Below are 23,695 nucleotides of genomic sequence, written 5' to 3'. Positions count from 1 at the left end.
CCAAAAGGCAGATTAGAAGAGAAAGACAGGTTTTTATTCCTGTAAGTAAGTGGGAGTTTACAGGAAAAAGTGACTCCAGGAAGTGATAAGAATTGGGGGCATTTGTATTTCTTACTAGAGGAAGGGGAGGTGGTGAAGACTTGGGAAACCCAATAATTTAGGAAAGATAAATGGGCCTGTGGAAGAGCAGATGGGAGGTCTGATAGTTTTGTGGCAACCTCTGCTGAGGCCAGGTCTTCTCTTCTCAACTGATAAGAGTCAAATCTTCCCTCATTGGAAGAAAGAAAATCCTATCTCAAGATAGTGGATTTATGACAATTGAGTTATTTTGGGAAGCTCTGGCTTCAGGCAAATAAAGGAGTTCAGAAGAAAAAAAAGTCTATTCTTGAATACCTTGAGCTCAGAAGAGTTTTTATACTATGGTGGTGTATTCTAGACCTCTCAGTGGTGACATGGTTTAAACATGAAGTTCCATGCAGTCAGAATCCACAGACAGCAAGGTAAGTGGTGATTGCCAGAACTTACTTGCTTTTGAGCAGAGGTGACTTGGTACAGTGGGGAAATTTTGTGGTATCTTGGGAACAGAAATTTTAAGACCCACGTTCAGTGTCTGTCTTACTGTGTGGCCGTAGGCAAGTCCCTTCCTTTCTAGAGGTTTGGTTTTCCTAATTTGAAAAATGATGGCAGTGCAGTAGAGCATCTGTAAATTCCTTTCTGCTTTCTTTGCTCTTCATCAGATTTTTCATAGTGCAGTGGATCCTTGAACAACATAGGTTTGAACTGTGCAGGTCCACTTACATGCAGATTTTTAAAAATTATTTATAAATACAGTACAATGCTGGAAATGTATTTTCCTTACGATTTTTTTGATAACATCTTTTTTTCTTTAGCTTATAGTATTATAAAAACACAGTTTATAGGGATCCCTGGGTGGCGCAGCGGTTTAGCGCCTGCCTTTGGCCCGGGGCGCGATCCTGGGGACCCGGGATCGAGTCCCACGTCGGGCTCCTGGTGCATGGAGCCTGCTTCTCCCTCTGCCTGTGTCTCTGCCTCTCTCTCTCTCTGTGTGACTATCATAAATAAATAAAAATTTACAAAAAAAAAAAAAAACACAGTTTATACTATGTATAACATACCAAATATGTGTTGATTGTTATTGGTTAGACTTCCAGCCAACAGTAGACCGTTAGTAAAGTTTGGGGAAGCCAAAAGTTACATGCAGATTTTTGACTGTGCCAGGGGCAGCACTTCTAACTCCTGTGTTGCTTAGATGTCAACTGTGTATGATCTTAGGGACCTCCGAGGCACATGGGATTGAAAATTACAGGAACCATATTTGAGGTCTCGATTGCCACTGTTGGGCGAGTAGCATGATCTTTTGGGCCCGTCCTGGGGGCAGTGCCGGGCTGCCTGGGGCAGTTCTGCAGGCTGTCTGCAGGTCTGCCCTGCCCTCGAGAGACATCTCTGTTCTTGTTCTCTTCCCTGGGTTCTGGTCTGTTTTTATTTTTTATTTTATTTTTAAACAATAACCAGAGATGGGAGAAACTGGAGGTGCCCAGGCTCACAGGCATGTGCTTCCTGTAGAACTATGTAGCAGCCTTCCTCTGAACCCAGACTTTGAGGGGTATGCTGACATAGAGGTTATCTGGCAGGCAGGGCTGAATCTGGGCATGCTTATTCTACACACTGCTTTTTAAGAGCAATAATTAACTGTGGCTGATAAGGGCTATCTCACTTATCATTGTTACAGCATTTCATCCACACAAGGACCCATTATTTATTCCCCAGTGAAGAGCTACAGAACTGAATCCTCAGACCTTAAGTAACTGGCCTGAGGTTACAAAGCTAGGTAGTGGCCCAGGCTGATTTACACAGAAGGCTGTCCATTTCCAACCTCATGGTTTTTTGCTGGTACACTGCATGTCTCTGAAAACAGTATTTGAATAGTTTGAAAGTGTTGCCTAGTTTAGGACCACAGACTTGCCAGCTGTGGGATTGTCTAGTCCTGAAAGGTCAGTTGTTCCTTGTCCTGGTCACACAGCTAGTTAGTAGCCTGATCTAGTTCTTGGAATCCTAGTTCAGTGCTCTACCCAAAAGACCCAAGTCCTTGAGTGTCAGGCGCTAACAGCCCAGACTTACTTTTATTAAAGCACATCCTATTTTTAAAGATTATTGCAAGAAAATACCTTAGAGCAGCAGTGTAAGGTATTACACATTCATTTCTCCTTTTGGAGTTCTGCATTTCCCCATGCTGTTGTTATGTGTGTTTTTGGGCAACACTGTAGTTCCTTCTTTCTAGCAACTCGCAATGGAACTGATTTCCTTAATAAATTTTATCATAGGCCATCACTAGTCACCATACATCACTATTTAGATTATGGTTTTAATTCAGCCTCCAATTAAAGATGATTTGCTTATTTTAATGCACAGTGCAGTTATGTCTTCCTGTTAGACAAATAACTTTTTAAAACAAACAAGTACATCAATAAGGCCTTAAGGCAGGGCCGAAGAGGCTGGGAGGGGAGTGTATGGCTTGTTCTCTTTCAATACCTTCCTGGATCTTGGTGCTCACCTAACTTGTTCACATTTGAAAAGGTCATGACAGAGGAATCCTGGAGGCGGGGCTCATCCCGAGATGAAGAAAGGACAGAGTCTCAGAGGATCACCAGGAGGAAATGGGGTTCTGGGAGAAGATCAAGGCCCCGACCACTCTCTGACTATGGCCAGCTGGCCCACCGAAGTCTGTCTATTCCTGAAGATTCAATTGCTGTAGACCCCCAGAAAGAGGACACCTCGGAGGGGGACCACCAACCAAACACGGCCCCCACAGTCCCTGCGGACCAGAACCCTGCCGTGGGCTGCCCCAGAGGAAGCCGGAGAAGACGCCCCATCTCTGTGATAGGCGGGGTCAGCTTCTATGGGAACAGCCAGACAGAGGAAATAGAGAGTCTTCTAGCCCAAGTAAGATCTGGTGTGCTTCTACCAAAGCAAACCAAGTCCTCCAGCTTCCTGGCCTTTGTTCTCCTCTGTAAACTAAACAGGCCGCTGCTTTTCTTTCTTCTCTCTGCCTCAAGGACGACAGACTCGCAACCTTTCTTCCTGACTTTGAAAGCACGCATGAATTAAACTAACCGTCTGACGTGTGGATGCCTTTTACTAATCTTCTGTCTTTCCTGGAATCTCAAACAGTATGTGAAACTGGTTTGCTGTTTGTTCTAAATCACCTGAGATCTTAATAAGGAAAAAGTAGCAGTGCACATTTAGTGAGCTTCCTGAAAGAAGTTCTTGAAAGAGAAAGTGTCCTCCAATGTTAAAATGTAAAGATAAGAAGAAAATAAGAAATCGGTTCTTTAGGAGCTAAGGAAATCATTTTCCTACCATTTTTTAACTCTTTATATTCAAGTTGCTGCTTTGCAACTGCTTTACCAATAGATTTAAAATCTTTATCTTTTCCCCTTAGTAATTCAACAAGTACTTACACTTTGAGTCTACAAAACATTTAAATAAAGGCCCTGTTCAGGAGGAGTGTATGCTAATGGTGAGACCCAGCCATAGTCCGGGGTTCCCAGAATAGTATATGAGTAAGTGCCCAGTTTCACTTTTTGAGCTTGCTAGCTGATATCTTAAGTGACTCATAATATTCTCTTAAAGGGGAAAATCTATGTTAGTATTGGATTTTATATTTACATTCTCCCCGTAGAGCCCAGCCTGATGCCTTGTTTATAGGAAGTGCTCAAATACCTCTTGTTTAATAGAGTTCAATTGAATTGTATTCTTAAGATAAAAAATTAAATGGAAGAATACCGTGAACTTTTTGTGGTATTGAGATGAGCTATATGCTAGGAAATAATTCTGAACCAAAGCAAACTGTAATCTGTTTTAACTTAAAACACAGTGTGGGGAAAATCGAAAGCACTTTGAAATCATTTCACTTTGGAGCATCAAGAAGGAATGTGGTAAGATAACTTTATGTACTGTAAGCTCATTTAGGGAATTGGGTGGAAAATACTAAGAAAACCTAAGGAAAGCATAAACCAACTTGACCTTCGCTGTATAGAGATGGTTCACATGGGAAAATCAACAGGGTACATAGGTGATTCTAAACAGACCTGGGTAAATTCATGGAAAACCAACTCTTCTTTTAGACAAAGCTTATTTGTCATGATAGTTTAGGTAAGGAACATTTGTATTCCACAAACACGTACCTAGTGCCTGCATGTGGATGTCCCTGATGGGTGTGCCAGTCCGAGGCTGTCATCCAGGACTGGGTCTTTGGCACCGTGTGCTTCCCCTCGAGGCGGCTGCCGGGAGCACATCTTCTTACCCTTCTGCCTCTGCATCTGTGTGAGAAAGCCACCACTTCCTAAATCTGCTTTTCTTCTTCTTGGACACGTTGCTTTTACTAGAGTATTACCCTTTGGTATGTTACTGACAAATAAGATGAAATGTGTGCCGTGAGGTAAGAGCTCTTGAGTCGATACTGGTTTTCTAAAATCTTGGAATAATTCATCACAACTGAGCCCCAGTGCAGCCTGAAGCTCTTGCCATGATTTGGAGAAAGTGTTTCACATGTGTGAGTGGCTTGGAGGTGACGGCGCCGACCTGCTCACTGCTGTGCGTGTGAAGAGCTTTGCAGGAGGTGCCACTTCCTGGCATCCCCTCACAGCGTTTTGCTTTCCTTTTGTAGCCGGCAGCCAGGCCTCCCGTGCCAGCTCACCAGGTGCTGCCCTACAAGGCGGTTTCGGCCCGCTTGCGGCCCTTCACCTTTTCCCAGAGCACCCCCATTGGGCTGGACCGCGTGGGACGCCGGCGGCAGATGCGAGCATCCAATGGTGAGTTTCTCAGGCCCACCCTGTTCAGGGGTCCCTTTTTAGAAACTGCTGTGGAGTCCTCTGTTGGACTGTTTTCAATGAAACAAATGTGCCCATTCGAATGGGCACCTCTCCACTGCCTCTGGGCCTGGTTGTTATTCAGCTGGGAGTGAGAAGGGCTTACCTCAGGGTCTGCTCATGCAGGCGTGGGGGTGTCGTCAGCTCTTCCGGGGTGGGTGCTCTGTGTCATCACAGTGACCCCACTTGAGAAGTTTGCTCCCCTCATCTGTGTATCTAAGTTCCTGTAGGTGGAGAGCTAAGAATGGAGTCCCAGGCATATGTCTGAACCTTTCTGAAGCGCTTTCTGGGTGTTTGAGATTTGCAGATGCTGTTTTGAACACCAAAGAAAAGTTTGTCTAATACAGGAGTTAATATGCTGTCACAGTACTTGTCCAGTAAATGCTTATTGATTTGAATTAATAACTGCATGTTTTCAGAATGATGTTTACATTCTTAAAAAATAAAATCTTCCCCTCTGCCAATATTCATGTCAGAACCAATCAGCTGGTCAGATAATGAATGGCATGGACCAGAGTAACAAGAGCCAACATTTATTGAGGACTTACCGTGTGGCAGACTGCCCCATGTGCTCCCATGTATTAGCCTATTTGATCTTCGTTAACTACCTGCCATGTTAGATGCTATTATTCTCGTTTTTACAGATGAAAAAGCCCAGGTATATATGGGTCACCTGCCTTAGGTCACTCAGGAGGGGGCAGAAATGAGATTTGAGTCTACAAATAGAACTTTTAATACTAAGTGGTTCATTTTTAACCACTGAACTATGTTGCCTCTTGAAAGAGGTGCAGCCAACCCTAATGATTATAGCTGCAATGGCAGTTTCCTGTCTTACTTTTAGAAATGAATATCATGTGGTGAGCATGAGAGTAAGAGCTGGACATTAGGAAGCCTGGCTGCTGGCTGCAGCAGCACCACCACCTCGCTGTGTGGGCACATCCTGCGTGTGATGGTGGCAACGGAAGTTGTAAGATGGGGTGAGGTTTAAACAGACTTGAAGAAGGTGGAGGGTGTCACTTGAAGAACTGAAATTCCGGGGAGGGAAGGAGGGAGGCAGGGAAAAGATGGGTCAAGGAAGGGAAAGAGAGCAAGGAGGTATGGACTCCCTGGCCAAGGAAGACATTTCTAAGGACAGGCAAAGAGGATGTGACTGGTGACCAAAAATGGGGACAAGAAGGTCTCTGATGGATTCTGACACAGAAATCGTCGAGGACCGTGTTACACTGGGTGGTGAGAGGTCAGGGAGTTGGTGAATGGTGAGGGAATGTTACCACCCCACATGGTGTCGCCATGGTTTCTAACTCGTGTCACATGTACTGGGAGGACTCAAGGTGGGACTTGCAGGTGGAGGTTGAGGAAATCTGTGAACATCTCATGACGTTGTCAGTCTTTCAACCCAGTAGGATAGACACCTGGGAGTCATCACTCCCCTCCTCATCACTCCCCTCACTAGGTCCCATCCATTGGCTCTCAGGATCACCTTGCTTCTCAGTCTCCTTAACCCTTCCCCTCACAGCCACCCCATCACCTCCTTGAGGCCAAGCTTCATACACTCTCTAGTCAGAGCCACTGTTCATGTTCAACTCTTTCCCACCATTGGAATCAAGCCCCAGTTCCTTAAATGAGTTTATGGACTTTTGTGAAACTGGAGTGTCACTTTCCATCTGTTTTTCTCCCTTCTCCCGCCAGAGCTTGCCATCCAGTCTTCCTGCATCTGCTGTAGGCTTTCACACTCCCTTCGCGCTTCTCACATTGCCCCCGCTGTCTAGAACTCCCTTCTTTCCCATTGGCGTATGTCAACGTTCTTCCCATTCAGAATTCAAAACCCATTCACTTGTGTGCCCTTGGAGTCAAAGTGCACTCATTGTCTTCCTTCTGCAAAGCTGCTCAGCCCCAGGCCTCATGGTCATCCAATTCTGGTGACGTTTTCAGAAAGTTATCCAAAAGGAGAAAAAAAGCTATTGCACAAGTTATTCTTCACAATATGGTGTAGGCACAAAAGTCAAAGTGAATGTCCAGTTATGGCAGACCAGTGAGTTGGGGTGTTGCATGAGCCACTACCTCAGAACAGTTGACAACATCGACAGGAAAACAGTGCAACAACATGAAAAGTGACAGCTACAATTTTAAAGTGAGGAAAAAAAGAAAAGAAAATCATATATATTGTATGAGTTTGCTAAGGCTGCTGTAACAAGGTACCACAAACCAGGTGGCTTAAATAGCAGGAATTTGTGTCTCAGCACTGAAGGCTAGGAGTCAGATGAAGACGTTGGCAGGGGTGGTTGCTCCTCTGTGCTGGCTTCTGATTGTCTCCGGTGCCTTGTGCTCTGGCATGTAGAGAAAGGCACAAAGTATTGCCTTTCTCCCTGCCTACATATTCACATGGCTTTCTCCCTGAATTAGGGCCCACTCTAATTATCTCCTCTTAATTTGATCATCTACTCAGACCTTATTTCCAAATAAGGTTACTTTGACGGTACTGAGGTTAGCATGTCAGCATCTCTATAAGGGATGTAATTCAGTCTATAACATCTACCACGATTACAACAATATATGACATGTACACATGTGTTCAAAGATTTAACAGGAATGTGCAACACTGAAGACAGTGTAGTTAACATGGAAGGAGTGTTGGTGATTGCTCCTCCAACCCTGTATATATACAAACAGCTGATTTCTGTACTTCCTGTACCAGTGTTTGATTTTGACTTTAATGTTCTTTTGTTGAGAAGCAACAAAAACGAACTTTGACCAGCTTAAGCCAAAAGAGAACTTATTGGAACGGTGTCAGATGTCCCCAGAGTTGTTAATTGTTGAGCTTGAACACTTGAATGGCTAGAGAACCAGTCTGGGAAGTGGATAACCTTCGGGGTTGTTCCTGGGAACCAAGGAACCACATGGAAGAAGCTGAGGGAGGATGTAGCAGGAGGGCATAGTACCACTGCCGGGAGTAGTTGAAGGCCAACTGTTCCCTTTGTCCTTCAGTCAAGATAGACTCTTTCACTCAAGAGTCCCAGGATTGAGAAAATCAATTCTTGAAGCTTAGGTGACGTGTCTACCTCCTGGTGGCACTGGAACAGGCTGGGTGCCTCCAGAGACCCTTTGCCTTCCATTGTAGAAGGCAAGTCTGTGGATTCCCTGTCACAGGGGCTGAACACAGTGGAAAGGAGGTCATTCCCCTAGAGGAAATCTGAGTAGTATTAGAAATAGAGAGTCTGGACAGGTTCTCCATTGTTCATTCATTTGTTCATATATTCAGTAACAATTGAGCACTTACTGTGTGCCAGGTGGCATCAGTGAACAGAACAAAGCCCTTAAGTCACATTCTAGTGAGGGGATAATGAATTAACAAGTGACCATATAACAGAGCAGGTGGTCCTATAAAGAAAAAATGAAGCAGGGTTGAGGGTGTCCATTTTATTTTAAAATGTCATTCTAATGTGATGCCCTATCCCATGTATAATTAAAAACCCTCTCCCTCCTTCTCTAGAAGGAGACACCCCAAAAGCTCATCAATTACTACAAACCTCTCCTGAGTCTAGGCCCTCCAGAGTAATAGCCATTTCTTTTCCAGTCCTGTCGCAATGCCTTTTCCATTTTGTATACCCAGAGGTACATGTAGGCAACATACCCTTTCGTAGTGGAAAGAGGTGGGGGAGGAAAGGAAATAGAAAATACATAAATATCATGTATACATACATGATACCACAAAAGGAAATTTCTCTCTTCTGCATCTTGTTGCAAGGCCATATGTGCTACTGACTCTGCTCATCTAGTTCCTGTATCATGCTCTGTCTTGGCTCCTGCCCAGGACCTTACTTGGTAGTGTTCTTTGCCAACTGAGGTGGCCCAGACCTTCCCTCTGTGGTGTGGAGCTATTAGCGGTCCTGCTTGCTTAGAAATGCTCTGACCTTTTTTTTAAGATTCCTCCCTTAGTCAAAAATCAGTCGATCTATAAAAATATGTGGAACACCTGCCAGGTACTGGTTTTACCATTTGGAATATAGCAGAGGATAAAGCATCACAAAGTTCACATTCTAGCACTGAAACCAATTCAGTGAGTCAGTAAATACCCTTGTCTCATCCCCTCCCTTAGTCAAGACTCAGTCAGTCTGTGAAAATGTGTGTGGAGCATCAACCTGAGCCTGCCAGGCACCAGTTTTACCATTTGGAAGACAGCAGAGGATAAAGCATTGCAAAGTTCACATCCTAGCATTGAAACCAGGTCCCTAAGTCAGTAAATACCCTTATCACAGGTGGTAATGAGTGCTCCAGAGACAATGAACATGGGTGATGTGGTAGAGAGTGTAGGACTGGGCCCAGCAGAGGGTGACCTAGTGTCTCTAAGGAGCTGACACTGGAGTGGAGGCTTGAAAGATGAGCCAAAGATCTGAGGGAGGAGTGGTCCCAGTGGAAGGAACATCAGGTGCCCAAAGTTCGGCTGGAACTTGGTGTGTCTGAGGGTTCAGTGAGAGGGCCAGGGTGGCCAGAGTTCAGGAAACAAGGGCAGGAGCAGAGGGCGTTGCAGTCTGGCGGGGAGGCTGCGGCCGGATAGAAAGGGCATTGCAGGTCTCGGGTAGGACTTGCAGTTATTCTAAGTGAAACGGGAAGCCATCGCCAGCCCAGCAGTGATAGGCACTGATTGAAGCTTTCGAGGGGAAGAACAGTTTGAGGGAGAAAAGGCAGAGGAAGGGAGACTGGCTTGGAGGTTGTTGCATAAGTCCAGTTGAGCAATGGTGGTGGCACTGACCACAAAAGACATCCGGGTCTGTCTTGGGTGCTTATTTGCCTGGTGCGTAGGGAGGCTAAAGTGGCCGGCCTTGGTTCTAATCCAGTGGGGCTAGGCCTATGAATTCCAGTGGGAGTGCTTCTCTCTTGGGAGAAGAAGTTCAGTTTCGACAGGGCAGAGTTACTGAATAGGAAGAAAATACTTTGCAAATATATTATTAAGTCATCATAAGCGGCGACCCCCGGGCCTGCCCTTTGTTTCTGGACACATCTGTTTTGGCTATGGGTGAACATCACCTTACCAGGCACTGGTTCACATGCACACACATCCCATCCAAGACAGCTTCACAACTTCAATCTGTGTCCCCACGCCATCTCCAGAACTTCGTGTCCATTAGGCCATGATTGTATGCTTCTGGACAATAACAGGATAAAACTTGTGGCACTTGCACACACTGGTCTGTCCCTGTACTTCTCTCACTGAGGTCCTCTGGTAGAAGCATGGTCATATGAGGTGCCATGACAGTGTATGAGGCCTTCGGTGACATTCCGGCAGAGGTCTCACAGGTAAGGAAAACAAATCCAGATCTAGAATAAATGTCTTTCCCACTAAGAACAGATCATCTACTCCTCTATTATGAAAAGGGTCCATTGTAATCAGCTTTCCACAAGGAGCTGTCTGGTTCCTTCAAGGAACCATATCATTAACTTTGTTGAGAGGGACACCCTGTGGTTTAGCCCAGGCTTGGCATCCATTTCTGCCACCATGGCCTTTTTTTTTCTTTTCTTTTTTTTTCTCTCCTGAACCTACTGAGTAAGCATCAAGATGACTAGGAACAAAGATTGGCGTTTACAGAGTGGAACACAGTGTTCACACAATTATTAAACAGGCTCTTTTGCAATCAGATTCATGTGAGACACAACTGGACATTCATATGGGACAGATGATTTATCGTGCTTTGAGTGTGTTCTGGTGTATCTTATCGTACTCCTTTCCCAAACCTGTCCATTACCTATTTTGTTCTTTCAGATTACCCAAGCCATTCAGCCACGTCATTGTCCTAGCCATCTATCCACACAAGCTAAATCCCTGCTGGGACCCTCTCTCCTCTCAGTCAGAAAGGATTAGGAAGAATTATCACTTAGATTTTATTACAGGGGGTATAGTTTCTGGGGGCACAGTTACCAGATAAATGCTGGAAGCGCCCTTTTGAGAAAGCTGGAAGGAAGAGTTGTCACTGTGGGATACCTATCTACCCAACCTGTCTTCTGCTTCATGAAGAATCTCTGAGTCTGGAAACTAGCTGAGATCCAGGAGCTGTGTGAGGGCCCTTGAGTTTCTGTCATGGTTTCTGTCACCAGGTTTAGAGATTTCCTACTGTACGAATCAACTAATATTTCAATGCAGTTACTCATCACTTTTGTTCCTGCAGATCCTGTGATAAGTTAAGCATAGCCAGAAATCATGTGGGTCAACCATTACAATGACTGAGCTGGCCCTGCTGCCAGTAGAAGAGCTATGCCCTTTTTCCTGTGACATATGTCCCACCTCCATGGAGGTCCTGGGCCTCATTGCAACAGAAGCATCTCTCACTGACTTCCCCAATGACTTCCCCTTGCCTAGACAGATAAGCAGTACCGTGCTCACAAAAGTTGCTGCCACTTCCATCATCTAGTTTGGGAGACAGAGCCCAGGGGATGTAAGTCCATGATGGACTAGCTCCAGCCTTTATCTTCTGGTATTTGCACTTCTTCCTTCCTATGTGCCAAGAGCTGGCTTCTCCGCTGCTGTAAGAGTGGGCCAGGACTGGGTCCAGATCTATAGCCCATCGAAGTGCTGGGATGATAGCCAGCTCCATGAGCCTAGGAGTTGAGTGTATGATCTCTGGTAGATGTCATCCAAATGGATAAATTTGGTTTAATCTAAATTACGTTTGGTAAATGCAGTGTTTGGATCCTGATACCAATAAATAAAAAGATCATTTTGAGATAAGTGAGGAAATTTTCACATGGACTGAGAATTCAGCAAAGGAATTCTTGTTCATTTTGTTAGTTGGGATCATGATAGTGTAGTTATTTTTAAGTCCTTAGGTGTTATGGGTACATACTAAAATATTTTTTGCATGAAACATAATACATGAGATTTGTTTTAAAAATAATCCAAAAACCTCCTGAGAAAGGTTGGAAAAAAAAAATGGTAAAGTATTGATAATTGTGGGTTCATCCTTTAATTTCTCTACTTTTGTGTTTGTTTGAAATTTATCTTACAAGTTTTAAAAACAGTGAAAATATGTTTCCTCCTCCCTGGTCAGATACTCCCCAAATCTGCAAATTGAGAAATGCCCACAACTAAATTTTCCTCAAAATGTAGAAATTAGCAAATTAGTTTAAGAAATGAAGACTTACTCTTTTCAGGTGGAGGTGAGCTCTCTCCTCTCAGCACTTCACAGCAGTGTGCTCTGTTCCTGTCTACTAGCACTTCTTTCTTGCTTCAGTTAGAGTACTGTCTTACCTCCTTACTAAATACCCTTACAGTCTGTGAAGGTCACATGCAGTACTCCTCAGTAATGTTTATTGATCATATGGGTGTGGTATTGAAATAATAGAATCTGGATCAGGAATCACAATGGCACTCATAAGTGCTTCTATAAAATTCATGAATGAGAGGCTGCCAACCTATAAAAACTTTATTGCTTTGCTGGTGATGGTATTTGTGGTCCTTCTTCCTCCTTGGGTCTTGGCAAGCACATCTGCACTGCGATATCTTTTTCTCAGGGAGTTTTCTTTGCTGTCTTTTGCTTTCTTTTAATGAAGCTTTAGTCTTACATCCAAGGCAACGTATTATGTCACAGCCTACTTGCCCATATTTACTTTGGATTCCAGCCTTACATCCTTCCTTACTAGTGTGTATTGATCAGAAGTCAAATTTGATCACTTTCTAAAATTCTTCTTGTCATGTCTACTCATCCTATCTTTCTACTTATCTCACCCATCGAGTTCGGATTAGCTTGCTCATGTGACATAAACCCAATGATTATCTTAACCAAAAAGGAAACATTTCCCAGAAAGGAAAACATTCAATTTCCTGAGCTATTACATTTCTGTGGAATCTTTATGGGTTACAAGCAAGGAACTAAAGCATGACATTGAAAATCAGATTTGGGAATGCCATTTTAAAAAATGTGTTATATTTTTAAAAGCCTTTTCATCAACCATTAAGTACTATATTAGAGTATTTTTAATAATGCCATTTAACAGAGGAGAGGAAACAGGATTAGGTACAGTAATCATTAAATATAAAAAAGAAGAAAATGGTTTTCTAAGGAGATACAAAGTTGACAAATTGACTTGGTTAGGTTTGTTTTTGTTTTTGTTTTCTTAAGGAAACTCTACACCACACATGGGGCTCAAACTCATGAGGGGGCTCGAGATCAAGAGTCACATGCTCTACCTACTGAGCCAACCAGCCACCTCGAATTAATTAGACTTTTCATGACTTTAAAAAATATTTCTAGATTACTCAAATTATTGATTGATTTGATTTTTTAAATAATTTTACATCTTAATTTCTTGTGAATATAGTCATTTTTTTTCTCAAGCTAGGAAAGAGAATCAAATTAAGCCTGTGTAGCGCTCTGATAACCCAGTCTAGAATTTTTCAGTCTTCAGGAGAATGATAGAATAATTGAAGTTGCTAACAATAGCATTGTAAAACTCTAAATTATAATCCCTATCCACATTTTTCATTAGGAAAACAACCAAAAAAAATCCAGTCCTTAAAGTCATGATGTATACAAAGAACAGCTTCCTTTTAAAAAATTCTAGTTAGTTAACATAGGATGTTGTTAGTTTCAGGTGTATAATGCAGTGAGTCAGTAATTCCATACATTATTCAGTGCTCATCACAGTAAGTGTACTCTTAATCCCCTTCAGCAGTTTCACGCATCCCTTTACCCACCATCTCTCTGTAACCATAAGTTTATTCTCCATAACCATCAGTTTTTTGGTTTGTCTCTTTTTTCCTTTGTTCATTTGTTTTGCTTCTTAAATTCCAAATATGAGTGAAATCATACAGTATCTGTCTTTCTCTGACTTATTTTGCTCAACATTATACCCTTTAGATCCATCCATGTTGTTGCAAATGGCAAAATTTCATTCTTTTTTCATGGCTAATATTCCATTGTAAACATATTACCACATCTTCTTTATCTATTTATCTACCGATAGACACTTGGGCTGCTTCCATAATTTGACTATTGTAAATAATGCTGCAGTAAACAAAGGGATGCACATATCCTTTCAAAGTACTGTTTTTGTATTCTTTGTGTAAATACCCAGTAGTGCAATTAATGGATCATATGGTAGTACTATTTTAATTTTTTGAGGAACCCCCATACTGTTTTCCACAGTGGTTATACCACTTTGCATTCCTATCAACAGTGCGTGAGGGTTCCTTTTTCTCCATATTCTTGCCAATACTTTTATATAAAAAACATCTTGATCTGCAAAGGACAGAATGATACAAATTCTACACTGGTCAACCCGTTTGAGCACGTTAGAGCTTGCCTAATGTTTGGTGGAGGAGGAAGTACAGTTGAACCTTGAATAATGTGGGGGTTAGGGGAATATCCCCCACCCCTGCATAACCCAAAATCTGTATAGCTTTTGGCTCCGCTAGGCCTTTACTAATAGCCTTCCTTACTGGTAACATAAGTAGTTGATTAACACATATTTGGTATGTTATATGTATTATATACTGTATTCTTACAATAAAGTAAGCTAGAGAAAAGAACATGTTATTAAGAAAATCAAAGAGAAAATACATTTACAATACTGCTCTGTATTTATTGAAAAAAAATGTGTCAGTGGAGCTGTGTAGCTTAAACTCATGTTGTTCAAGAGTCAACTGTGTTTTGAAAACCTGCTCTAAGGGATTAAAAATCCCTGTTTCTGGTGTCAGTAAGAAACCAAGTAAAAAATATTACAGACCACACTCAAATTTATCTTGGGTCTTACCAAGGGCTACCACTAGAATACAAAGACAAGTGAGGAATAAGGTAATGTAGAGATTTCCAAAATAAAGTACTTAGTGATAAGAAATCAGACATAATGCATTTTTCATTTTGCTACAGAATAGATTGAGGACTTTTTAGACCAACATTCAACTCTGAAAAAGGTGATGGCATCTCCCACTGAATAAGCTCCTACTTCCCAGTTAGCATTGCTTTTCCTCCACTGTGCTATCCATGTGGAAACGTTTGTTGGGACCTTCTGTCAGGCAGGAGATGGAAAGGAAAGCATATCCTGGTTAGCGCCTTACAGCTCAGTTAGTAGGTTTTGGGTGGACCCCACTGCCTATTACAGTGTGGGCAGACGTAGGCATTGGCTTCTGCCCAGCACCTTAGCGCTTGGTTCAGCCCCACCTGTGACCTCTCCTCGCACAGGTGGGTGCTGGTTCTCCGCGAGCAGCCCCAGGCGGCTTGGGGGACCCGCAGGCCATCTGCGCAGGTGAACCTCGCGGCCACACCAGGAGTTCTTGCCGGATCGATGATGATGTGAGAGGCCCGAGAGAAACGACGGCGCGCGGCTGTCTCTTCGGGGAGCCGGGTGAGGGTTCCTCTTAAGCAGCTGCACCTGCACCGGGGCGGCCCATCCCGGCCGCCCACCCCCCACCCTCCACCGGCTGGAGGGGTGCGCCCGCCCACGTGGCCTGGCCGTGCGCGCGGCCGCCGCTGTGTCCGCCCCTGAGCCCGCAGCCCGCCCCACGCCCCACCCGCAACGGCCACCCCACGACGGCCCCCAGGCCTTGCTTGCTTGCATCTGCCGCATGTTTCCTACACACACTTAAGGTTGGTTTGTCTGAAGGAGAGAAAATGTGTACGAAGACACGTCCGCTGTCTTGAAAGCCCAGTGGTTTTATTTATTTTTTATTTTTTTAAGATTTTATTTATTTATCCTTGAGAGACAGAGAGAGAGAGAGAGGGAGAGGGGCAGAGACACAGAGGAGAAGCAGGCTCCATGCAGGAAGCCGAATCCCAGGACTCCAGGATCACACCCTGGGCAGAAGGCTGGCTCCAAACCGCCGAGCCACCCAGGGATCCCCAAAGCCCAGTGGTTTTAAAGTACAGTTGGGGATTATCATTCAGGAGTGACATTCTTTGCATGTCTTCAACTTCTGTTTCTTTGATTTGATTTTGTACTGAAATGTATTTGCTCAGTAATGGAAAAGATTTCCTTAGGTGTATTTATTGACTCTTCCCTGTTGAGGAACTGGTATTGGTTGTAAAGGCAAGTTTATTCAGCTGTATTTTACAGGTGATAACGACTAATGTTATTGGTAAGTGATATAGGATGTGCCATAATGATGTAATCAAACAGTGATATTTCAGGAAATGCCCAAGGTGCCCTGAAACTTTTAGAGTTGACCTTTTAATATGTTCTTGGTTTAGGAGATACCTCATTTGTATTGACCCGTCTAATAAATCTATGTGATATTGTGAGATATGTTTGTTTATATATCTCTATGTCTGCCTTTTTATGAGTGAGGCACTGTACTAGAGGCTGGGTGGTCCTGAGGAAGCCAGAGACCATACTCACAAACCTCCAGGGTAAAGCCGTTACAAGGAGAAAGGAGCTCAGTGTGAAGGGAGAGCATGCAAATCAGATCTGGGGAGTCCAAACACTTCCAGGAGAAAGTGACATCAAAGTTGAGACTTGTTACTAAACCAATGTGGGTCAGCTCCTTGGCGAGTAGTAGACTTATTATACCAGGTGGAGGTGCCTCACAAGGTTATATTTATTTATAGTAAATAAGGAGAACACAGGATAATTTCCAAGGTCATGCCTCCCTGAATGGGTAAACAGGCTCCTTTTACTGGGATTTGAATATTCGAAGGAGACCTCCTCATTTCATATAATGGGCAGGCTTAAAGTTGCAGATGTGTACTCAGAAAACATACCCATACTTATATTGTATATCATGCTATGGAAGCTTATTGCCTCTCCCAGAGCAGGGATTTTAACATTAATGAAGCAGGTCACTGTGGGGCACTTTCATCTGCGCAGATGTAGTCCTGGTTGGGGTGGAGGGAAGGTCAGACTCAAAATGTATCTTTTCCTGTTCTAGCAATTAGTTAGCTAGTTTCTAAAAGATAAAATTGATAGGCACAGGCTTCTGGGGGTTTCCTGGGTTCTGGGAGTCTCACAGGTAACAACAGGAAGGGTGAATGGTTAGGTTTGTTGTTAGGAGGAAGGTATGTTCCAGGCAGAGGGAACAGCATATGCAAAAGATGGAAGTGAGAGAAAGAAGAGCACATATAAGAAACTGAGGTTAGGGTTGCCCAACAGAAACTTTCTTACCCCATCTGCAGGTGTCTCAGATTCAAGGTGTCCTGTGCTTGAAGACTGATGATTGTAGCATGCTGAATGCTTGCTTTAGGATTTTTAAAAATTTATTTATTCATGAGAGAGGCAGAGACATAGGCAGAGGGGGAAGTAGGCTCCCTGTGGAGAGTCTGATGTGGGGCTCGATCCTAGGACCCCGGGATCACGCCCTGAGCCAAAGGCAGACACACAGCTACTGAGCCACCCAAGCATCCAGAGTGCTTGCTTTAGTAGGCTTTTCATTTGGTACTACTTAACTTGTGTCTCTACACGGGGTCAAGGGCATGCCTCCAAACCCCTTTATGACAACTATATTTATTATTGTCATTATAGATCTTCCTTAAATATATAAACGAATGAAGTGTAAGACTGAAGAGGCTCACATCTATGAAAACTAAATTGAGGGACACCTCTGCCTATGTCTCTGCGTCTCTCATGAATGAATAAATGAAATCTTTAAAAAAAAAAAAGGGAAAAAAGAAAACTAAATTGAGTACTTTGTAGAGATTCATTCAATAAAGGTGATTTGCCAAAAAACTATTTTCTGTCCAATTAGGTGAGAATTGATAGCTGTTTAAAAAAAAAAAAAAAAACATGAAAAATTAAGGAATCTACTTGGAATGCTTCACGAGTATCTTGAAAGAAACCAGAACAGGAAATCACACTTGACACATTCTGGTGTGACCTATGCAAGAAAGAATGCAGAATTGCAGTCAGATGACATACATGAAGACCTCTGGTCCTTTGTGATAACAAAGATGAACTTACTGCACTTTTATATGTTTTAAATTGTTTATAGCATATAGCACGTGTGATGTTTTGGACTTAGGGCTTTCAGGCAGTCCAACTGCACCTGTGGGTGGACCGCTTCGGTAGGTCTCCTGGCTGTAGCAGGAGGAGGTGAGGGAAAGATTGAAGTGTTGAGAGATGAGTCTAGACCAGAAATCAGAGGTAAGGAGCCTGTCCACTCAGGGCTTTTAGGTGAGGGGATTAGATTAGCCCAGGGGCAGGTAGGAGCAGGTAGGGTTTTAAGTGCAGTGCCATGATCAGATTTGCATTTCAGAGACATGGCTGGTCAGATTTTGTCCTCTCTGGAGACAGGAAGAATCTCTTGCTAAATTAGGTGCATAGAACCCTGATTTAAGAACATGACCATAGTTGGGGCGCCTGCATGGTGCAGTCCATGAAGCTTCTGACTCTTGGTTTCCGCTCAGGTCATGTTCTCAGGGCTCTGCATTTAAGACTTTCTCTCCTTCTCCCCCTCCCCACCTATGTGCTCATGCTCCCACTCTCTTTCTCTCTCTCTCAAATAAATAAATTTTAAAAAAAGAGGGAGAGAGAGAACATTACCATAGTCCTGGAGAAATGAAAACTTGGAGGTCAAGCCAGTTGGATGTTTTGTGTGCTGAAGCCTGGGTGCCTGGGTGATGGGGAGCATAAGAGAAAAGTACGTGAGTGCGGGGCTTGGTTCCAATCCTGGCATGTTGAATTGGAGGCACAGGTGGAGTAGCCAAGTGGAGATGTTCTCTCCATGCACTTCATCATAATAGTCTGATACTGAGGAGGAAGACGCAGGAGAGCATACTTAAGAGTCCTCAGCAAGTGAGTGGTTATTCTTAAAGCTACAGGAAGCAATGTTATCATCCATGGTGTGTGTGAAAAATTAGAAGAGGATCAACTGGGAACAGTAAAAGAAAAAAAAAAAATCCACAAAGAAGATAGGAAAGGAATGGTCAGATAGGTAAGTGGTGTCCCAGATGACAGAGGAAGCCTGGCTTCAGGGACAGAGTGGTTAACAGTGTCAGATGTATCCAGAGTGAAGTTGGGCACTCTGAAAAATATGTGTTGGATTAGCAGTGAGGAGGACAGTGTTGACCTTGATTGACAAAGGCAGCTTGAGTTCACTGGGAGGGCAGAGCCAGAATGCAGTGGGAGGGTGGCTACAAGGCCCTGGGGAAAGTCAGGACCTTAAGTTTTAGTACAGAGCTGTTTTATCGATCTTGTTTCTCATTTCCCTTAAATGTTAGGGGTAATTAAAACATTTTGTCTTGCTGCCATTTAAAAAACTTATTTTGGCTTTACAGTATCTGAAACTTCACTGATACAGATGTGTCTTGTTTATTTTTACCAAATGTTTTGGTAAAACAAAACAGTGATATTAAGTGTGCATCAGAAAGTTCCATTCCTTGATTTAGGGTTATGAAGTAATACCCCAACATTGAGGAGGTAGAGAAAATTTAACCAGAATGGTTTATGCCATCTTAACTCTTGATTTTTTAATTAAATAAATTGTAAGAAATTACTGAAGAAATATTTTTGAAAAGTCATGTGATGAAATTAATACATTTATTAAAACACTTGAGATTTATTCTTTTACTTGGCCAATACAGAGAAAATGTGTTTTTTTCCTTTGCCTTAGTTTGTTGTTGTTGATCCTATTTCTAATTTCTTATTCTAATTATTGTTATGAAAGTAAATTTTCTCCTTTGACCCAATGACATATTTTTAGCTCAAAAAAAAAAAAAAAAAAAAAAGAATTGAATCCTAATCCTGTTGGCTAGCTACATTACCTTCATCTCAGAGTCTTAATGTCCTCATTTATAAAAGGAAGTAGTCATGTTTTGTACCTCACAGATGTGTGAGAATGACTTGGTGTACAGTAAATGTACACCAAATATCAGCTGTTGTTCGTGCAAAGAACTAGAGGGATGTATTCATTACCCAGGGGGAAAAGGGGGAGTGAGGCCAGTGGGCCATATTTACAGCCAGAGTTCTGAGTTACTTATTTAACTGCACTAACCAGCAGTTTAACCTTAGACAAGTCACTTAAGTAAGTAAAGCCCTAGAGTACTAGGATTCTTTATGGAACAATATTCTGTTTAATTATTATCCAAATATAGGTTAAGCATCTATAAAATAAGCAAACTTAAGATGCATACACTTGGGTTTTTAGCAAAAGTAAAAACTAGGAAGAATTTTTCTGTTAATTCTCTTGGACCAAGATTTTAGACGTTATCTAAGTAGTAAGTTCCAGAGTATCACTTAGAGACTCCACCAGGTTTTTTGTTACAGCAAAGGGAAAAAAGAAACGCAATAGCAGGTGTTAAGGTGTATGCGACACCTTGAAGTTATTATCAAGTATAAAACCTTTTTTGTCTGATCTCTTATTGTTTGGATTATCTCTTTCTGTGCCTGCTTTTCAGAAGTTATCTTTCAATAATGAATCAGAGAGAAAATACTAAGTCAGATCTTGCTTGCTTAGCCCCTATTGAGAGTGATAGTAACTGTTCTTGGGAAAGCAAGTTGAAGTATTGGTGATAGAGAGCTTTGGTTGTTAGGTGTGGTCTAGTTCTCTTCTCCCTTCCCTATATACTCTATACTACCAAGGGACACTGGGCATTGCTTGTACTTATTTGAGAAACAAGAGAACTTTGTTCACTTGTCTTTAGGCACATACTTGTAGTAAGAGTGTTTTCCTGCCTGCTACACTGAACACATTAAAAGCACTCTCTTCTGACCATGCCGTGAGACAGTGTGGATTCCACAGTCAGAGGAATTTAGAAATTATTCCGTATACAAGAACAAGTATTACAAACATGGACATCAGTGCCTTGAACCGTAGTGCCTGTAGGTTTTAGAAATGCTGTTAGCTCTGATAGGAGTTTTATCTGAGCTGGTATTTCAGATCTTGTCTTTGCTTATAATCAGGATTTTGTAAAAAGGAACATAATGTTCTAGTTTGTCTCAGAAAAATAACCAAGTTTTTCACTTTTTTTCCTAGCAAACTCTTGAAATTGTTATCATCTTAACAGTTAAAACATTCTCAGTTCTAAAACTTGGATTTGTTCAAATCTTTCTAGAATTAAAAAAAAAAAGTAAAAAAAGTCTTTATCCTGTGTCCAATACAAGTTTCAAAATTGAGTTTTAAAAGTAGAAGAAAGAGTATTAAAAGTCAAGGAAGGCAAGCCAGTAGATCTATAAACATCGAGCGAACAACTACACAGTGCCTGTGCTCTGTACATATTACTATTCCCAGAGATACATCCAAGGCTTTAAACTGTTCAGACCTTTTCCCTTACTCAGTTAAGCAAGATTTAAATTGTAAGTAGTGTAGCTGGCCTTGAGACCAGATTATGCTGACTTAAAGTCCAGATTACTCCCATCCCACCCTGTTTTCCAGGTGCTGTGATTTTCCATCAAAAAACACAAAATGATTTTTTCTTTATGTGCTTACACATATACCGGTGTTTTGGCTTTTAAGACCGTGCCCTAATAATTGCCTTTAATACAAAGAAGAAAGGGAAATTTATCCAGTACCTATTTGCTCTTATAATGTTTGAAACATGCTCAGTCTTAAGACTGCAAAGACAAATACATAAATACAGAACAGACACGAAATATGTACTAGGTTCAGAAGGATGAAAAAATCCTCATGCTGTTTACAGGAGACAGGAGAAGCAGAGGTCTTAAAATTAAGACATTAACTTTTCTTCTAAAGGGCAATTTTTTATTTGTTTCTGAATTAGTCTAAACATTGTGATAAACAGTGCCTGGGAACAGTGTCATTTTTGGAGAGGTTGGGGCATAGAGTAGGGGCAGATGGGAGGGTTTATTTAAGCCACTGAGAAAAATTTTGCATCATCTTGTGTGTTCGAGTCTGCATCACCACAGATTGAAAAGCAGTAACTTTGAAAACACAGAGAGAGGCACATTTATATCCTCTATATCTTCAAATGTGCTCATGGTTCTCACCAAGCAAGTTCTTATAACTCGGCTCCATTTCCTGTGTGTTCTATGTGACTGGGTCCTCCCCTTCTGCGGTGAGGAGCCTGGCTGCTGAGTGGTATTTCAGCAAGACCCAAATTGATCCTGCCTTAGCCATACATAAGCAGGCAGCACACTGTAACAGTGTCTACAGCTATACATCAGAATGTTCTAGAAAATGTTATCTTACATGTTACGTTGATTGTCTGGGTTATATTTTCTTATATTTCTCTGGAAAATAACGTCACTGGTCTGTAGATTAATACTACTACTTGTTTTTAGTCCATTCAGAGTAAGAGGATCACTCTGGATATTTATTTGTGCTAGTGGGGACAAGGGAGCATTGGTTTGAATAACTAATAGCAAGTGTAGCAGATTATTTCCTGTTAAGGAATACCCCAGTCCACCTTTAGGAACTGTGGAGAAGAGCGAGTGGTTGTACATAGAACGCATCTTGCGTTACTCTTAATTCTGGGTAGTTGTTGCTCAAATGGGAGTTGGTACTGTGGTTCATTCCAGCCAGATGTAGGGACTTCCTGGGTTCGTGGTGATGTGGTGTACCCATCCTTGAGCCCGTTTTCTAAAATTGACAGTGTTGTTTTAGAAGAATTGCTGAAGAATAATGTTACTTTATCCTCCGGGACTTTCTCCTGTCTTATACATGTCCTGTAGCTCTTGGTAATGGGGCCATATCTAAACCCAGCAGGCACATGAAGTTGCTAGGATATTCTTAGGCTAAAGACCCCCCTCTGTACCATGCAGGAAGGTTGCTGCTTTGGTGAAGCAGCAGTAGGAGCTGGGAAACTTTGAGCAGAAAATGAATGCTGGTAATCTTTGCACAAGCAGAAGATGATCATAAAAGAAAATCCATACCATATTGTACTTAAAATAAGATATCAGAAATTCAAAGCTAAGTGGAATGAACCTTAATGACCACCTAGTCAATCTCAAAAAACAGTCCTGAAGAAGCAGAGATGACTGCTGGTTTGAGTTTGAGGTATCACTGCTAACTTACTCCAATAGTTTTATGGCATTTTCCTTTCCATATGGGTGTGTGTAAATATATATGGATCTTAGGGATCACTTTGCCAAAAAATCACCTCAATTTCTAAATCTATATAACAAAAATTATCATAACATTGCATGTATTTTCTACTTTTACTTAATCTCCACTGATTTCTAAATATTTGATATTAAGATATAACTTGAATTTCTCTTCTTTTCTATGGGACTGAGCCCTTACTTAATTCTTTTAGGGTTGCCAGTAATCAGTGTTTGTTATGCCCAGTCCTGACCATGTAATGTAGTGGTGTCTTATCCAAGGAAAATAGATTAATGTGTGTGTTGGGGCGGGGGTGAAGTTTAAGTCTTAAGATCTTTGTTGTGGTCTTCTTATTGATCTTGTAAATCTAGGCTTTCATCACTTAAAAAGAAAATTTTTTTTTTAAGCTGAAAGTCAAACTTCTATATTACTTCTTCCAAAAATATCTTAGAAGGGTTGTTGGGTCAGTATCCTTTGATAAGATGCCTCATTTAAACACAGTTTTGTTTATTTTCCTTCTTTTTATCTTTGTTTTGTTTTAGATGTGCAGTAAAGTAAGTTTATTTACTAAATGACTTTGATTTAAGATCCTAAACTCCCAAGGATCTTAATGTAGTACCTTGACCCTGTATCTGGATTTAGAAAAAGTCTTTGGGATGTAAGAGCTATCCTGTGTACCAGCTGCCATTGAGAAGTTAAAGTGAGCAAACAAACCTTTAGGACAATACCAAGGAAATGTGGCAAAGAGATCTTTTTTCTTCTTGACAACTTGCAATTTTAACCAAAGAAACCCCAAATTTAAGAAAATGAAAACTCTGGATTTTAGTTACCTCCTGCTGGAATTTAAACTGTTAGAAGAGAGAGCCATCAGAATTAATTCCAACTTTTC

General features: G+C 42.0%; 1 protein-coding gene across 4 annotated transcripts in view; it reads left to right on the top strand.

Moving 5' to 3' along the window:
- SPATA13 (spermatogenesis associated 13) overlaps window positions 1–23,695 on the top strand; it is a 346,365-nt gene that overhangs the window by 285,887 nt on the left and 36,783 nt on the right. For all 4 annotated transcript variants that reach the window (XM_041765381.1, XM_041765384.1, XM_041765382.1 and 1 more), the window contains exons 3-4: window positions 2,596–2,961; window positions 4,688–4,832. In XM_041765381.1, coding sequence (XP_041621315.1) covers window positions 2,596–2,961; window positions 4,688–4,832 — 511 coding nt within the window. The remainder of the gene's footprint in view (window positions 1–2,595; window positions 2,962–4,687; window positions 4,833–23,695) is intronic.

Source organism: Vulpes lagopus, chromosome 8 (assembly GCF_018345385.1).
Source record: "Vulpes lagopus strain Blue_001 chromosome 8, ASM1834538v1, whole genome shotgun sequence".
Taxonomy (NCBI): domain Eukaryota; kingdom Metazoa; phylum Chordata; class Mammalia; order Carnivora; family Canidae; genus Vulpes; species Vulpes lagopus.
Note: the sequence above shows the minus strand (reverse complement) of the source record. Positions and strands in the feature narration are given on the sequence as shown.